This window comes from Hemiscyllium ocellatum, chromosome 2 (assembly GCF_020745735.1).
Source record: "Hemiscyllium ocellatum isolate sHemOce1 chromosome 2, sHemOce1.pat.X.cur, whole genome shotgun sequence".
In the NCBI taxonomy this organism is placed as follows: Eukaryota; Metazoa; Chordata; class Chondrichthyes; order Orectolobiformes; family Hemiscylliidae; genus Hemiscyllium; species Hemiscyllium ocellatum.
The window spans coordinates 65,872,556-65,891,597 of NC_083402.1; the positions used below are offsets into that span (position 1 = coordinate 65,872,556).

The window sequence follows — 19,042 nt, forward strand, 5'->3', positions numbered from 1 at the left end:
GGCAAAGTTCTATGCAAAATTTACTGCTAAAGTCATAGAAACGGAAATAGATCCTTCGGTCCAATCAGTGTACGTTTGGAGTCAAATGTAGGCTAGACTAGATAAGGATAGCAGTTTCCTTCCCTAAAGGATGTTAGTTGATCAGATTGGGTTTTTTCCAACAATTGGTGGCACAGTGGCTCAGTGGTTAGTACTGTTGCCTCACAGCACAAGGGTCCCAGGTTCGATTCCAGTTTCGGGTGACTGCATGGAGTTTGCACATTCTCCCCATGTCTGCGTGGATTTCCTCCGGGTGCTCCGGTTTCCACCCACAGTCCAAAGATGTGCAGGTCAGGTGAATTTAGCCATGCTAAATTGCCCATAGTGTTAGGTCAGAGGGAAATGAGTCTGGGTGGGTTACTCTTCGCTGGGTCATTGTGGATTTGTTGGGCTGAAGGGCCTGTTTCCACACTGTAGGGAATCTAATCTAATCAATTGACAAAAGTTTGTGGTCATTATTAGACTCTTAATTCCAATTTTTATTAAATTCAAATTCCGTGGTGAGATTTGAAACCAGGTCTCTGGAATATTACCTGGGTCTTTGAATGAGTAATGTCATGATGATGCCAATTGCCATTGCCTCCCCTTGTGCTACATGAGCTAGTCATGATGTGGACATAGGCGAGGCAGGAGCAGTAAAACAGCACACCTTTATCTGTTGAACCCAGAAATACAAGTTCAGGTGAAAACAGACACAACACCTGCTGGAATATTACTTGACTGAACCTAATCGAAGCAGCTGGAGTTCACCAGTAATGTTAGTTCCCAAACTGGATGAATCAACTAGATTTTGTATAGATTATGGAAAGATAAATGCAGTCATGAAGACTGATTTGAACCAGTTCCCCGATTGGAAGACTATACTGATAGGGTTGGCAGTGCCTCATTCCTATGTGAGATGAATGTACTGAAGGGGTATTGGAAAGTCTGTTAACATCAAGGACTAAAAAAAATTTGCTTATTCACAGCAAATGGCATACCAATGTTGCATGATGCCTTGTGGATTAAAGAGCACTCCAGAATATGAATCAAGTTATAACTCGTGTTTGTAACTTATGTAAGTTATTTACACAATGTTGTAGCATATAGAGGCACATGGGAAAAGCATGTGAGACAGTATAAGACTGTTTAAACAATTACAGTGGCTGGCTTATTTGGAAGAGCAAGAGTAACTTAACTAGAACATATTTCTGGACAAGTGTTACTAAGGACAGTGCAAATGAAGAGTGTAATGAAATTCCTGTTCCTAAAATTAAACGAGAAATCATGAGGCTCTTTGAAATGGGTGATTTAATTTGAAATTTGTCTGTGTTTCAGTAAGATAGCTGTACCTTAACAAATTTGTTAAAGAATCAATGAAAACTGGTATGATGACTGAGGCACTGAAGACAGTCTTTAAAAACGAATCACAGTCTCTCTGTTCTCTCGCTCTTGCTCTCGCTCTCTCTCTCTCTCTCCAGCCTTTTGTTAAAAGTTACTCATTGCTGGAAAAGATAACATAATTTCAGCTGCACTGCCCTGTTACAATTTTGGAACAAGTTTAAACTTCTAAGAAATGTTCAGATTGGATAATGTTGTATCACTGAGTCTAAATGAACATAATTTGAATACTCCTTGTACAGTGGGACTTGATGTCCACTGAAATGTGAGATTACTTTCCATGATAGGGTAGAAAATGTGTCGCTGGAAAAGCGCAGCATGTCAGGCAACATCCAAGGAGCAGGAGAGTCGACGTTTCGGGCATGAGCCCTTCTTCAGGAATGAGGAAAGTGTGTCCAGCAAACTAAGATAAAAGCTAGGGAGGAGGGACTTGGGGGAGGGCGTTGGAAATGCGATAGGTGGAAGGAGGTCAAGGTGAGGGTGATAGGCCAGAGTGGGGGTGGGAGCGGAGAGGTCAGGAAGAAGATTGCAGGTTAGGAAGGCGGTGCTGAGTTCGAGGGATTTGACTGAGACGAGGTGGGGGGAGGGGAAATGAGGAAACTGGAGAAATCTAGGTTCATCAGTTTCTCCAGTTTCCTAGAAATCTTTTCCAGCAACGCATTTTCAGCTCTGATCTCCAGCATCTGCAGTCCTCACTTTCTCCTTCCATGATAGGGTAACCCAGAACATCAGTGCAAAAGGTGAGACTGAATATGATATTCTAAGGGATGTGCCTCCTCCAGACATGCCCACCATCGCAGGTAAAGCTAATTCAAACATTCGTTCGGTGTAATACCAAGAAACGCTGATGCACTGATACTACAAAGTTTTTAAGCCTTGAAAGGATTCGGGCATTGGGATTGAGGATGTATGCTTCAGAATTAGCTAGGCTCTTAGCTAAAATGTTCCGGGATAACCACAAAACTAGATTCTACCAGCAATGTGGCAAATTGTCGATTTTTGTGCTGCACAAAAATGCAGGATAAATCCAACCCAGTCAATTTTCAGCCTGTTGACTCCAGATTGTCAGCAAAATGATGGAAGGGGAAACCAATAATGCTGAGAGTCGGCTCTTGCTCAGCAATAAACTGCACACATATGTTAGTTCAGTTTGTCATGGTCACTTAATACCTGGTCCAAACATGGACGAAAGAGCTGAACGCAAGAGGTGAGGATGACATCCCACAACATCAAGATAATGGAAATGGTATTGAGGATCCTCAGAAAAACTGGAACTTACACTGAAGTCAGGTGAACATTGTCACCAGTAGGATTGATACCTAGCACAAAGAAAGATGCTTGTGGTTGTTGATGGAGGTCAGTCATCTCAGACTCAGGACATTATCGTGCAAAAAACACGAGCAGTACGCTCAATCCAACAATTTCCAGATGTTTTATCAATGGCTTTTCTTCCAGAATACAGTCAGAACTTGGAAACTTGCTGCTGTTTGACAATACTCCGTTTGTAATTCCTCGGACACTGTGCAAATGGGCAATAGATCTCTTCAATGACGTAGGTACTATCTAGGTTCGGACAATTGCACCACACAAGTTCCAAGCAATAACTGTCTCCAACAAGAGAGAGAATCTAAACATCTCCCTGTGACATTAGGGCATGACCATTGTTGAATCCCGTTATCAACATTCCTGGAAGTTACCATTGACAAGAAATTGAACTGATTTGAGATATATATAAATCCTGTGGCTGAAAGAAGGTCAGAGGCTGGAATTCGTCACCTGACTTCCCAACGTCTATCCACTATTTATTGGACTGAATTCAGTAATATGATGAAATGTTTTCCTCTTGTCTGGAGGAGTGCTGCTGCAACAAAACTAGAATGTTAATGCCATCCTGGACAAAGCAGCCCATTCAATTAGCACTCACTGCCATCTTCAACATTCACCCCATTTATCGCCATTGCACAGTGGCACCAATTTGTACCATCAGCTATAGTAATTCAGTATAGCTTCTTCAACAGTAGATTTCAAAGGACCGGACAGCGGTTTTATTGAAGCACCACTAAGCTGCAACTTCCTTTCTAAACCAAGCTGACTTGGAACCAGTGCTGTTGCTTCATTATTGCTGAATCAAACTTCTGTAATTCTATTCTGAACAACAGTGTGTGTATAACTACACCATATGGATTACAGTGGTTCAAGATGGCAGTTTATCTTGGGTAATTTAAGATGAGACAATAACTGCTGGCCTAACTAGTGGTGTCCACATTCCGTGAATGAATATTAAAAAGTATAGATGTGAAACTTAATGCTCTTGTAGCTTATGATGCATGAACTGAAAAGTAGTACCTGATTTGGAAGAATGTCTAAATGCTGATGAAATCATAACAGATCAAAAATGTAAAGGCTGTAAAAAATGAATAAATCAAATTTAATTTTTTAAAAAAGAAATATGACCACTTTCTACTTATGGTACGTCCTGCTCTCTTCCCAAACCGACAGCTCATCGCAAATCCTGTTTTCTGACTGTCCTCCTTCATGCTGAACCTCTGGATTCTCTAACCAACTGTTTGCTGCTGGTTCCATTTGTGCAAAAGTGCTAAGGTTGTAATGGAAAATTTTAAAATATGTACTCACCTGCCTATTTCTTCTCCTGAACTCTTGTTATGAGTGACTCTCCTGGAGCAGAACAGTAAAAAGGAAGGGTGAGCAGCTTTCAAAGTTCGAGCTATGTTTCAAACTATTCTCAAGAACTTGGTCCTGCTGACCCAACCGAATTTATTATTTGTTTTGTCTATTATGCTGTAGTTAAGCCAATGCGGAAAGTGATGGATTACTTACCGACAGTCTATTTACCTCTGCTCTCGAATGAACTTTAGTATCAACTTTCAAGAAAATAAAGTGGGGCACGAAAAGTGGCAGCTCAAGTTGGCTGTCTTAAGCTTGATTAGTAAAGGCTCTTTGTTGTAAACCATGGGCAGTAGCGCTGCTCCTCTTGCTTGCCATCACTCATCTCTAGAGCCCTTGCTCAGAACAAAGGTTCCAGACAAGGAAGCAGCTAATTGGAGCATTTAAAAATATTAATTAAAGCATTGACAGTTGTACACCATCAGGGCCTGCACTTTCATTACCCCAAACCTCCAACTTTGGATTAGGTATGGACTTTAGTTGGATCTCTTGTTCAGGAGAGGAAATTGATGATTGAGTGATTTCATAGAGCAAGAAGGTGAGTTAGGGAGCACAGGGGTCATTCCACAATGATGCACTTAAATCATGTGACCCTAGGTCAGACAGATGAGAAGCAACTTTAAAATGAGTCTCGTGATGCAAAATTTCTTCACCCAAAGAATAGTGAACTTGTAGATTTCTGTGCCACAAAAAATTGTTCAGCGAAACATTGAATGTTTTCAAGAAGGAAATGGATTTAGTCTTGGGGCTAATTGATCAAAGGGTATGAGAAGAAAGCAGGAACAGCCATGATCATATTGAATAGTGGAGAAGGCTCAGCTGAATGGCCTGCTCCTCCTTCTATTTTCAATATTGCTGAATGGGCACACAGGCCTCATTAACTGACCAATGTTAGTGGGCAACAATATTAAATGGGACTTGCATCATTGCATAGCAATATTCATGGCATCTTGAATGAAACGGTCAAGAGTTCTAGCAGATTGCACTCAAGGTCTTCAGTCACTGGAAAGCTGAAATGGTAGATCAAATATGCTTAGTTATGTATCCAAAACCCCAATAAAATAGATATTAGAGGAATGTGCATTCAATCTATATTATCCTTTGGTCAGAGTTCTGGTAACTGGTATTGAAAAAAAGTTTGACTCTTCAAGATAGAAAACAGTCACAGGTCTGTTTAATGGTAAGCTCCGTGTTTGGAAGGTTGGATCATCTTTGTGGTACAGGAAAGCAAAGAGTTATATTGAAATAATTCCCTTCCCTCTTCTCTGTAAATGGTGTAGTATAGCTTTTTAATTAGGATGATATGTGTTCCTGAACCACAGTTAGTATATGGTCAAAGTCATCAGCAGTAATCTTTTGTGAATGCAGACAAACGTTAGTAATTTTATTTCACACGCACACTACAAGAAACATCTATTGCTACATCGTAAACACATTTCAGACCCTAAAAGGTAAAATTTAAAGAAAAGACTGTATTTCTACCAATACTGAAACCAAAAAGCGTAGCTAGCAGTTCACAAGTTTGTATGACTCCAGTGAGGAATGGACATTTTCCAATTGCTTGTTTAAGTTCACATGATTGAAGTCAGAATCTGAATGAATTTGTTGAGTTCCTTTGAGGCAAAGGACTGTTGAGTAGGTCATGTGTGCATGTCCTGCTAGTACTTGTAAGTTCTGAAAATTCAAATTTCTTTGCCTATGAACTGATATTTTGGAAACCAGCTAAAGAAAACTTTTCAAAGTTGGCTTTGTGGTCCTTATAAAAGGTAAACTGATACACCCTTATTTCTGGAATTTTTATTTTACTGAAGTTGTTTTGCTTACTGCATGATAACAGGCAGGGTTTGATAAGGGTTTCAAAATTGATATAGTTTTGACAACATGATGAATGGCCAATGGTGTATAATTAAGGCAATTGACTGTCTTTATTAATGTTAGTGATGCTATGCTTCAGGGAGAAATTTGGATTGCCTTTGGAGTGCTTCTCTGGTACGTCTGTTATTTGAGCCTTGAGCGAACAGGACCTGGGAGAGGAGATTTATTTTAGTCTTTGGGACAGGATATTCTGTCCATTATAGTTGAGTTTTGCAGGAATTTTGCCTGAATGCTTCAAGAAGGATATGACATTCAGCAGTTTTCTATTGAATCGGGAGAATGCAGTAGAAGTATTGCTAGTGGATGTCTCTAGTGCATCCCTAATTGTACCATTCAGAACTCACTGCAGTAAACCACTATTTTAAAGCCTCTCAGTAATGAAGGAGAGTTATGTAGGACTGGAAATGTTAACATATTCTTGCTCTCGTGCTCTCTGTCTTCACGGATGTTACCAGAACCTGCTGCGTTTCTCCACCACTTTTTGATTTTAAGTCTGAGCACCAGTATCTGTTATAGTAGACTTTATTTGATCCCACTCTACTGAAATTGTGTTGGGTGTATGAAGGTTTCTAGATTGGTTGTGAGCTCTCCACCACGTTAAGGTTACAAACCACGCAGGATAGAGAGCTATATGCGTTGAAGAAAACTTTTCAGGCTGAATTGTGATTAGAGCAAGAGGGCAGAAAGATTACCTGGCAAAAGGGAAATTTGGAATATTGAAAAGCTACCTCTCAGTCAATTAATGGAATGGATTTTTACTGGATGCAAATATCCTTTAACTAGTTAAACAGCTAGATGGTGCCTTCAGGATGGACTGTACAGCTTTCTAATCCTATATTTTCTTATGGATGTTAACAAAGACCTTCAAAGAGGTCAACAACTCTCTCATTGACCAGGGAATGGCACAGAAAACATAATAGGTTAAATAACGGGAGGAAGAATGGCTTATTACAATAGAATAACAAATACATGTGTTTATTTAATTTGTTAAATATAATACTTAAAATCATACTCCTTTCTTTAGAAATATGTACAAAAGTGATGTTTCCATAATCAGGTGTAAAATATTTTGTTTCAAGGTTCAAGCAATAAAAAGAAGTCCAAAAAGAAAGGGTTGAGATATGATACCAGGAAGCTGTCTCCTATTACTACATTTGCTTCAGGTAATGGTATTATCTCCACCAATTCTACTTTTCTACTTAGAATTAGATCATAGACTATGCAGTGTAGGAACAGAAATAAGCCATTCAGCCCATCAAGTTCCCTCTGCCATTTTAATAAGAGGATGACTGATTTGATGACCCTAAAATCCATTTGCATGCATTTCCCCAATTACCCCTGATTTCCTTGCTGATTCAGCTCGTCTACTTTTCATGTCAAAATGCATAAATTCACAATTTCCCATATTAAATTCCATCTGTCAAGTTTTGCCCACTCATTTAGCCAGCTTTTTAAACATTCCTCAGCACTTTCCTTCCCACCTTTCTGTGTCATGTGAAAACTTGGCGATAGTCCATTCACTTTCCTCATCCAAGGCATTCATACATAAGGTAAATAATTGTGGCACCAACACTGATCTCTGTGGCACTCCATTGGTTACAGGTTGCTATCCTGAAAATGCCCACTTATGTAAACTCTCTGCCTTCTATTCATTAGCCAATTCTCCATCAATGATTATTATAATGATAATATACTACCTCCAAGACCATGTGCTCTTATTAAGTAACCTAATAGTTGTGGTAACATGTAGTACCTTCTGAAATCCGAATATATTCAATGTTTCCCCTTTTTCCATCTTGCTTGTTAAAGGATTATAGTGAACTGGTATGATTTCCCCTTAATAAAGCCATGCAGACTCTGGATTTCTTCTGCACAGTAACAATTTTATAATTCAATCGGACAATTATGCCTGCACTGGTTCTATTACCTGGTGCCAATCTCCTGCATTTTTGCCATAATTTAATTTATTTGAATGATGTAACATTTCTTTAAACTTAACTATTGATTTATATTCTAAATTATGTCAGTGTAGCGTTGCTGTGAATGTTTCTGTCGCATTGATGATGAATCTACTTTTGATTTGTTATGATAGAAACAGCACGCCAGAGTTATTGGGATGGAATTGTTGCCTGCCATCAAGGGTATTTAATCAGCACAACATGGAATTATCAGAAAGCCTCAATGGGAGCACACAAATTTGACCCCAGGTCATTTCATAAAGATCGTATGCTGGATGTATACGCCATGGTATGTACATTTGCTCTGTTTGAACAGCTTATTAGCTTACAAAGTCACAGCATCATTGTTTCTGTGTGTTTATCTGTGGAAAATATAGACAAAAGCGGTCAGAACTTACTGACGAAGCATTTCTCCTCTGCAAAATAGGCTTCAGCTGTCTAGCCCTAAACTGAAGAGATCTCAATGATTGAGGCAAAAATACGTTTGACTGCACACTTTTCCCCTTTTTCTTTCATGCACTTGGATGCATTTAATTTTACTGGACTATGGTCTGTAGCAGTTGAACATCACAACAATTGACCAGAACCAACATTTAGCTGACTCATGAAATGTCACAGCAAGAACGCTCACTTTCAGAATGTAAAACAGCCAGGAATTGAATTGCTTTGCTATTTTAAAGACTTGACACATAACCAAATAGACTGACTGGCCTTCTGTGCTCCATCAATCCATGATAGACTAATGGGCACCATGTGGGTTTGTGAGCATTAACTGGTGTTCCAGGTAACCTACCTGCTGGTATCACCAAAGATTGTGCCGGATCTACATTCTTGTGGAGATGTTCAGATCTGTAACCAAAATGTGACTGAATGGTGAAGTAGGCCTTAGAAACCCCTTTGCTCTCTCTGTTATATGGTCAGCTGAAAAATAAAGTGAAAATGTTCACAGCTTGAATGTTCAATAAGTGCAAATATGTACTTTCAATGTGTGAGCAAATTTTAGATGTTAGGTTTCAGTAGTACCTCACTCTGGTAGTGCACTTCCCTCCTCAATTTAGAAAGTTGTGCGTTCAAACTTGATACCCTTGATGGCCAACACAAATTAAAATATTTTAATTCATCATTTATCTCATTTCCTTTTGTTGGCAGATTGCATGCTGTATCTCCTTACATTGTATTGATCATGTATTGAAAGCAATTTGACTGTGAAGCATTTTGGCATATTCTGAAGGAAGGTGCTATATAAATGCAAGCTCTTACTATTTTACTCCTTTTAAACAAATTTGAGGATTATATATTAAGGATTAAAAGTGTCATTATATGAAATAAAAAATATCAATTTGCTATTGTTACAACAGTGCAATTATCAGAGTTCTTTGGCTATTAATGATGTATCATTGAGGTGATGTAAGTATATATAATTTGGCAATGTCCTCTCACCGAATTACATCATTGCAGAACTTTACAGCTCCCGTTATTTTTGAGTACTTTACCGTCTAAAATAGGCACTTCATTTATATAATCTGGTAGCCTGTAATTTTAATGAAGTAAGCCAAGCAACTAAAAGACTTAAATACTAAATTAATGTGGTAATATTAAAGGAGAGGATCAGTAATACACTGAAAAAAAAGTCAAGAATTGTATAATCACCATAACCATACAGAAGGGAGACCATCCCACCCATCGATTCCATGACAGTTCTTGAGCAAATCAGTACTTTTCATTCACCCCTCTATCCTGTAGCTCTCATGTCCATTGAGTTTCCTCATGACCACATTAACTGACATAACATCTCCCACGAAGCTGTAGACAGAACATTCCAAATTATTATCATTTGTATCATAAAAATTTTCTTCATTTTCTCTGTATCCTTTACCTTAGCTGTTAAATCTGCGTCTCCTCGTCCTGTGCCATTAATCGATGGGAACAATATTTTGTTTTATCTTCTCTAAAATTCATATCATAATCTTTGTATCTCTGAGAGATTTCCTTCCATTTTCTTTGTTCCAAGAACTGCAAGCACCTTCGGTCTGGAATCATACTGGTAGACCTTACCTGCGTCCTCTCATGGATCATCACATCCTTCTTAAAGTGTAATAACCAAAACTTAAATCAATATCCTCATTATGAGCTAACTAGAGATTTGTAATGATTCAGTGTAGCATCCCTGCTTTTGTACTCTCTACCTCTGTTTATGAAGCCCAAGCTGGGCTTGGGTTAGCTCAGTTAGCTGAATGGCTGCTTTATGTTGCAGTGTGACACCAATAGCATGGGTTCAATTCCATACTGGCTGAGATCACCAAGAAGGTCTCATCTTTTTGACCTTGTCCCCCTCCTGAGACGAGGTGACCTTCACGTTAAACTCATCACTAGTCATGTCTCTCTTATGAGAGAGTAGTCCTCTGTAACTATGGTAACTTATGAATCCCAAGATCCCATATGCTTTGCTAATTGCTTTCAGTATGTCCTGTCACTTTCAAAGATCCATGTACGTGAACATCCAGGTCCCACTGGCCCTGAATTAGAGTTGTACGATTAAATATACGGAGTACTGCTGAAAAAAAGGCATATTTTATTAATAAAGTTTTTCTTCATCTGCTCACCAATTGCTTGTCACTGAAGTTCTTCACATAATCTGTGACAAATAAAGCATATCAAAGCCACTTTGCAAGATCATAGCTATCCTGATAGCTACTCCTGTCTATCCCTTTACAAATTTTGTAAGTTTTTATGAGATCACTCATATTTTTAAACTTCAGAAAAAACAAACCGAAGTTCCTTAATCTCATGGGACAGTCCCACTATCACAGGAATCAAAACTGGTAAGCCTCTGCTGCACTCCCTGTTTGGCAAGTTTATCCTTCACTGGGCAAAGGATCAGAACTGCACACTCCATCTGTGGTCTCATCATGTTTTATATAATTGAAACAATCCTTCTTTTATACTCGGTCCTCACTCATTCCATTTGTCTTCTGAATTGCTTGCTGCCGCCTGCATGCTGCCTTTGTGTCTTTTGAACCAAAATATCTAGTTCCCATTGGACACCAACACTTTGCATCCTGTCACCATTTTAAAAAAATACTGTGCACCTTCATTCATGTGACCAAGAAATTACAGATGTGAACGTAGCCCAGTCCATCATGCAAACCAGTCTTCAATCCATTGACTCCATCTGCACTCAGGAAAGCAGCCAACATAATCAAAGACCCTTCCCATCCCCGTTATACTCTCTTGCACCCTCTTCCATCGGGAAGGTCAATGGAATCTCGGTGAGGAGACCCGAAATCCTGGTAGCCACAGTATTGCTTTCTAAAAAAAGTACTGTAAAGTACTTGTATCTTAGATAAAATGATGGAAAAATTAAGGCATGACTACAGCAAGGAAAATTGTAGGCAGCAGAATTTATGTCACAAAGCCAAAATTCATGTGGCACTGAAAGCTAAGAGGACTAAACACGCAGATCTAATGGAAGAAAAAAGCTAGATGTTTGCAAAGATAACAGGCAAAAATAATGATCCTTCATTAAAGCATTTAGTTAAACTGTGTTGAGCAGCAGGAATCATGCTAAAAAAAATAAAAGAAATAAGAGAAATTTTACAATCCAAAGAAGTTGTGGCTCGAGAGAGAACTGTTCAGGTGGTGAGTGATGCAAAGTCTGAAAGGAGCACAAATCAATCCTTAAAGGAGAAGATCAACCTTGGCACTGGAAATCAGCAGAATCTATTCATTTTTCAAGGTGGAAAATCATTAAAGGCATGCTGAGAAACCAGTATGGTGGGTAGGAGGCACCTGATGCTGGAAGTTCCTGTTAGCACTGTGAAACAAAAAAACCTCTACAATGCAACCAGTTTCTAGCTATTAAAAATGAATGCCATTTTTCAACAGTCCGTCACTTTTTTAAAAAATGCTGAAATGAGGTACAGTCTTAGAAAAGCAAGAAATAGTATCTGCACAAAGAGACTCGTAAGTCAAAACGTTCTACAATAGAAAGAATACCTAAAATGGTCTTGTAGAATTAGGTGATCCTGCCCTTAAATTTGATAAGTTGATATTTATATTGTTGGCAATCTTACAAATCTTAAGTTGGACACTGGGAGGATCATCACTGTTGTCAGATTGTGAGCCATGATTAGGAAAACCGTCTACAACTGACAGCAATGCAACTTTGTGATCTATGAGGCTTAGTACTTAAGATTAGAGATATATCCCAAGCAGCTGTCCAATATGAGGGATGCCAGATAGTAGAAAACTTGTACATGCATCATACTCAAGATTCTCACGAGTAGAAATGCATTTGTGATCTCAATCAACTTCAAAAAGAAAGAGTAAAACTAGCTAAAGAAACAGATGGTTGACAACCAGCTGGTTTAATGACAACCAGTAGAAAATCTCATAGGACTCCCTAAACGTGTGATGGAACCCAAACTGAAGTAGAAGTAATTGAGATTAGCTATATTGTTAGTAATTTGATCAATGCTATCAACAAAGTGGGAACATGTGACTATACTAGTTTGGCAGAAATGTTTTTTATGGCTATAACACTGAAGAGTGTTCAATCTACAAGAATCAGCAAGGTTTGCAAGGGTGCAGAAGCAATAAGATGGTCAGTGGGTCATCTATCCCAGTTGAGTTAAACTGATATGACTTCATTTAATTAATGTCATTCAAAGTGCAACACGTCTTGGTGAATAGTTATGATAGATTCTAGTCTGATGTTATGTGCTTATGTGACATGACAGAGACAGTTTAAAGCAGAATATTTTATTGACTTTTATTTCTGGCAAGAGTCCTCAATAACAGTGACTGAGGTCATGCTCAGTAAGTAGTAAATCTCAAGTTGTAGAAGCAGGGAAGGTAACATGTTGGTTTCACCAATAATGCAATTGTTGAGGGCAAATGAGAATGTCAAGCAAATCAACAAGTTGAAGTAAAGAGTCAGCACACATCTACAGGCTGATTGAGAACAAACATCTGCTAACACGGATTGAAGATATGGTGTGTACAATTCTATAAAAGATTGCATTGAGAAGGGACAACCAATGTCCCAATGATTCAAGATACTACAAGAAATAAATTGCCTGTTTTAGAGATTAAGGATGCTGCAAAGTAAAAGTTGCTTGTTTCAGCAAGGAAAATGCCCTCCTGTGAAGGAAAGAAGCAAAGACTTCCAACTTCAAAGAGTATACATTTCAGAAGCATTGTGAAACCTTTTGGATTGCCTTAATTTGTAAAATTAGAGTCTTTTGAGGATTCTCCTTTTTTTTTTCCGTGAGTCTAGAAATAAGGACACCCTTTTAAAATTAAGGGTTGACATTTTAGGATCAAGGTCAAAAAAATGTTTCTGATGATTTGTGACTTTGGAAATCTCTGCCTCAGAAGCAAGGTCATTTGAATATATTTCAGGTGGAGATTGATTCGTTTTATATGAAGGAGTCAGTTTGTTGAGGTGAATGGAAATGTCGTCTTTAAAAGCTAAACAGATCAGCCGTGCAATTCTATGCAAGATCTTTCTCTCAAATCCTTTATTTCATATTTCCAGATGTCCTTCTATTCTCTCCTTTAGTAAAGATTGCACTATTGTTCCTACTACAAATGGTAAGCAGACTGGCCAATAATTTCCTGGACACGTTTCATCACACTGTCTAACATAGGGAATTAGAATAACTAATCACTGTTCATCTGCCACTACATATTTTTCTAACCACTTGCCTGAAGACAGCGAAGAAAAACGGCATAAAAAAATGGAGAGAGTGTATGTAATGTTTTTTTTTAAAAAAATGCAATGGTGCTTGAGAAAGATCAAAAGTAGAAATAAATCAATTGAAACAAGAGAAAGAAAACAAAAATAACTTACAAAATAACAAAACTGAAATCAAAGTCAAGTGCTTCCATGGTTCGTGCCTAAAGGTCCAACAAGGCAATAATGAAAGTCCGTCCTTCTAATTTCTCTGTTGCTTATTTGCAAATGCAGTATATTTTACAGTTGAATTGAAGCATTTAAAAATTAACTGCACTTGTCTATTAATTTTGTTGCATCCTTAGGCTGTGGATCTTACATCTTGTGGGAATTTTGCTGTTGTTGGCCTTTCTTCAGGCCATGTGGATGTATATAACATGCAATCGGGCATCCATAGAGGGCAGTATGGTAAAGACAAAGGTAAGGACAAGATAATGATTGGAAACATTTACTTGGTTTAATTGTGTAGACAAATGGATGAAAATCCATAAAATATAGAAATTGAGTTGGATTATTGTTAAATAACATAACACCTTTCGTCCAAAACATCTTTTTGTCCCCGAAGTATGGGAACATCATATTAGATCAACTTAGATGACAGCATAGTGCAAAACATTCGACAACTAAATTTTTGACATGAGCTACTATAGAAATTGAATCGAATCAGAAGCACCACTGCCATTAAAGGGCTTAATTTCTGTCTGTCTTTTGTCATCTGCTTTTGGTTATAATTCTAAAAAATGATCAGAGCAAAATAGCTGCACACCCGGATTTAACCGAGTGAACCTTCTCTGGGCCACCTCCAATGCCAGTATATCTTCCTTTAGACAAGAGGACAAAACTATTCACAGTATCGCACTGACTAGTCTTACTAAACTGACCTCGCATGGTTTTAGCAAGAATTCTGATTTTTTTCCTCTTTGAAAGTAATGAGTGATGTCCATCTACCTTGGTTCCTGATGAAGGGCTTTTGCCCGAAACGTCGATTTCGCTGCTTGTTGGATGCTGCCTGAACTGCTGTGCTCTTCCAGCACCACTGATCCCTTCTGCATTATCTGCTGAACTTGGATTTTCACTTTGTAATTTATGCATAGGGACCCTTACATCCCTCTGCAGCTTTCTACTGTCTCTCCCACTTGCATAATATTCAGCTCTTAGTGTTCTGACAAACCTTGTATTTCCCACATTATATATCTCATCTGTCAAGTTTTCTTTTACTCATTTAATCTGTATCCTGTGTCAGAGTCTGTGTCAAGATGAATCTTCTTGTGTATTTCCAGATTGTTAGATAATTCAGCTTTCAGCATCACGATAAAATGATCTTTTCCCTGTCTGTTTTCAAATACAAAACTTATCTCCTTTGCTATACAATAAAAAAGACAAGTTAATTGCTGAACAAGGGTGAATCTGAGGGTCCTGTAGATATACTTTAATACAAAACCACATGGAGCATCTTTTATTGAACCAGGGTGAACATTCTAGGCCAAATTAAGCTTATATTTCTCTTGCACTTTATTGTAGTGTCTTAAAGTGCTTCAAGACTTTATTTGAAGTGATTTGGTATATTGACTTATGGTCATTTTGTACTGATCAACCCTCCCTCTTCTGCATGCCAATTAATTTGATAATTGCTTTATTTCTGATGGTGTTCACTGAGGGAGACACTTAGCCTGTGCCATTTGTGGGTCTAATGTGGCCTTGGTTTAAATTCTCACCTGGTGGACTATCCATTCAGCATTGTAGCAGCCCCTCATGCTGCATTGGATTTTATAGATTCATACAACATGGAAGCAGATACTTTGGTCCTGCTGACCAGGTTTCCCAAACTAAACTAGTCCCATTTGCACTTGAAAATTAATGGAGATTGTTTCAACTTAAGTGATTGAATACATAAAATTATACAATAATTGTTCTAGTCAATATGCTAAAATGACTATTCACGTAATTTCTTCAGCTCATGAAGGCCAGATCCGAGGGGTTGCTGTTGATGGACTGAATCAGCTCACAATTACTGCTGGTGGGGATAAAATGATCAAATTTTGGAAATTTAAATCAAAGGAATTGATTTACACAACAACACTAGCGGCATCGCCAGCTAGCAGTTTGCTACACAGAGACAGGTGAGAAATATTGTAAAGTATTCTCTTTTTTAAACTCTTGTTGTCTACTTATGCTTCTTGGAATTGCTTTTTACATCATCTTAACTTACTTGTCCAAGTGCCGTGGGCAGAAATATCTCAAAATGGATAAGTAATAACGTAATCTTCAATTATTTATAAGTGTTATAGGAGCATGTCACAAAATGAAGAATAAAATACTTTTGGTTGATCTCTTTTGGAAATTACTGATTCTATACTTGGATTCTATGTGTGCACCTATTATTGGATTAATAGTTATGAAACGTACATCATAAATTGTTTGATTCATGTTCCTGTTAACTGTGGAGAAAGATGACCCCTCCTGGAAATTCCTGAGTCCCCCATTGATTGGTACTAAACATGCTAAAAGACATTAATACCAATGGAGGATCTGCATTGCTTTCTCGAGAAGTAGCATAGTAGTGGAGTCTATTGCCATGATGTGCATCAATAACTAACAGACTTTCAGGTTATTATAAAGTTGCCTGAAAAATATGTGTGACGATGCTGCTCCTTTAACAAGGTTATGCTGTCCTTGGTGGGTTTTTTTCAGAGAGATCCTAGAAGACACAGACTCCTAAAGGTCTGGGTTTGAAGGATTTTAGGGCCAGTTTGATTATATCTAACAAATACTGCCTCAGGCAACAGACTTTTTCGTGTTTTTGAAAAAATCACTTATACAATGAAAGGGGAGTGGCCTGTTTTTCCAGATTAGCTTTACTCTGGTTTGGTTTGGTTTTTTAGCAGTAGAGTTGTAACAGCTGCTAGACCCAAAGAAGCAAGTTCATGCTGTTCTCTCTATGACGTCTCTCCTGTGAGAACCTGTGTTTGATTTTACATTTTGTGCCAAGGGGTGTTTATGGGGATTGTAGCAAGTATTTGGAACAGCATTATTAAATTGGGATAATCTGTTGGGTTTTTGGATAGGTTAAGTTATTCTGTATTCTGTTCTTTTTTGTTTGTGTTTCATTGGCAATCTTGTAAATAAATTAAATTTTGCTTAAAACTAAGTGATTTGACCAGCAGCATCTCTCCTGGAATATCCACTTTATAGCTACTAAAAACAACTAGCAAATTATGGTCTGGGCCTCTGTTTTGGCGTGGTCCATAACAAATGTCAGTTCAATGTACTCCTGCAAGGCACTCACTGCCCACTCCAAAAATAAATTTGGACAAGTAGTATCTTGAAGAAAATTTGCTTGAGCCTCCTATTTAAGGATCTTTCTGATTCTAAGAGGCAGTTCTCCCACTTGTCTCCGTCTCTAGAATCCTTTACTCCACTGGCATAGTTGGTGTACATGCATTAGCACACTTCCATTAGAGAAGCACTGATCTAAGACATAGATCCAATGCAGGCCACTCAGCCCTTCAGTGAGATAGAGGCTGACCTGATAATCCTGAACTCCATTTTCCTACCTTTCCTCCATTTGTCTTGACTTCCTTACTGATTATTTCTGATGCCTTTATTGTCCAGCTCAGCCTTAAGTAATCTTAATGGCACAGCCTTGACAGCCCTCTACGAAATCGTGTGTAATTTAGTTGTCTCATGTAGGGACTGATGATGTGACTACGATTCATGATTTACCAGACTGATGTTTGGGAAAGCAGGCATGATGTATCAGGAGAGGTGAACCATATATGACTATATTCGCTGGAATTTAGAAGAAGGAGGGGAAAATCTCATAGGAACTTATGAAATTCCATCAGGACTAGACTGTTTAATTGCAGGAAAGATGGTCCCAGTGACTGGGGAGCCTAGAACCAGCAGTCATCGTTTAAGGAGCATTCATGGCCATCTGAAAAATCTTGCCTGTGGAGTGTCTTTCTTGTTAGTGTTCTTCATATACTAATAACTGTGTATTAAAATTAATACTATTCCGTCAATAAATACTGGGTGAATATTTCCCTGAAAGATCTTAAAACTAAATGTTTTGAATATTATATCTTCACAATTAATTATAGAGGTAAAAATAGCTTTTTTAAGTCAAGAATTAAATTACAAGTCTGTGTCAGTCATTGACAAAACCTAAAGAGACAGTTTGGAATTTTTTTCATCTTGTTTTGATATTAAAAAATCCTCAAGACTCCTTTAAAGCCATATATTCCCCTGAATTTATACGGTGTATTTTTTTTTAAAGTGCAGTTTGCAATCTTTAGGTTCAGTTTGGAGCTGTAGGATAATGGTTCTCTATAATAACAGTATTTTGCTGTTAGATGCTTTAGTAATCTTGAATAAATATTAGTTGACAAGAATGGGAGAGTGAAGCCATAATATCTCTCATTCCAAATATGCTTTTAAGACTTCTAGATTTCAGTGTGGCACAAGGTTTTATTATTTTCACAAATTGCCCTTCAGAAATTTAATGCATCTATATCCTTTTCATAAGTGGCATGTTGGCTGTTGCTATGGACGACTTCAGGATTGTGGTTCTCGATAGTGAAACAAGAAAGTTTGTGAGAAGATTCACTGGACATCAGAACCAAATAAATGATATGGTATGATATTTTGTACAAGAAATATAATGATTTGTCAGTGTTGAAACCGTATTTTCTCCCATTTTTGGAAACTCCTTTCACTTGAAATATTTCAGTCTTGTTTACCCAGAAAATTCTATATTTAAATATGATGCTATATGTCAGTGAAGGATAGGCAGACTAATGACTTAGTAGGTATATATGAATGCAGCTGAATCTTATTGAAGTCAAAACTTGTCTAATATTAATGCACCCTTATGATTTATGGTTTCAGGATTGCTTTTAGTATTTCAGCGGCCTGATTTAATGACTAAGGCAGAATTGACTACATTTTACAATCTTAAAATTATGAATCAGTGTTGGATGCTTAAAATTAATGGATAATACTTTTAAAACATTTATATGAGATTGCATGGAATGGTGGGATGCATGTTCATGTTCCATTTGGTTGCTACTTGATCTCATGAATTGTTGGTCTGATCTAGAGGGGCATGCAATGTTTCCTCTCAGGCAGTTGTGGATTGCAGTGGACTACTCCTGTGTCTCCTAACATGGTAGGTTGGGCAAAAAGAAAAGACATGTTTTAAAAAATAAAATCGATGTCTGAACTACCTTACAGATTCTGGCTCTCTTTTCACTACCTTAATGGGCATAGTGACTGTAAACAAGGTCATATATCATCTTAACACTAGCAATGTACCCAGCATTAATTTGAAAGACCACAGAGGATTGTGTACCAATTAGAGGGGGAAAAA

The 19,042-nt window shown here is 37.9% G+C and overlaps 1 protein-coding gene across 2 annotated transcripts in view; it reads left to right on the forward strand.

Moving 5' to 3' along the window:
• Positions 1-19,042, forward strand: part of wdr36 (WD repeat domain 36) — a 96,012-nt gene that overhangs the window by 42,630 nt on the left and 34,340 nt on the right. For both annotated transcript variants that reach the window (XM_060844414.1, XM_060844422.1), the window contains exons 11-15: positions 7,059-7,142; positions 8,072-8,226; positions 13,980-14,094; positions 15,629-15,794; positions 18,200-18,308. In XM_060844414.1, coding sequence (XP_060700397.1) covers positions 7,059-7,142; positions 8,072-8,226; positions 13,980-14,094; positions 15,629-15,794; positions 18,200-18,308 — 629 coding nt within the window. The remainder of the gene's footprint in view (positions 1-7,058; positions 7,143-8,071; positions 8,227-13,979; positions 14,095-15,628; positions 15,795-18,199; positions 18,309-19,042) is intronic.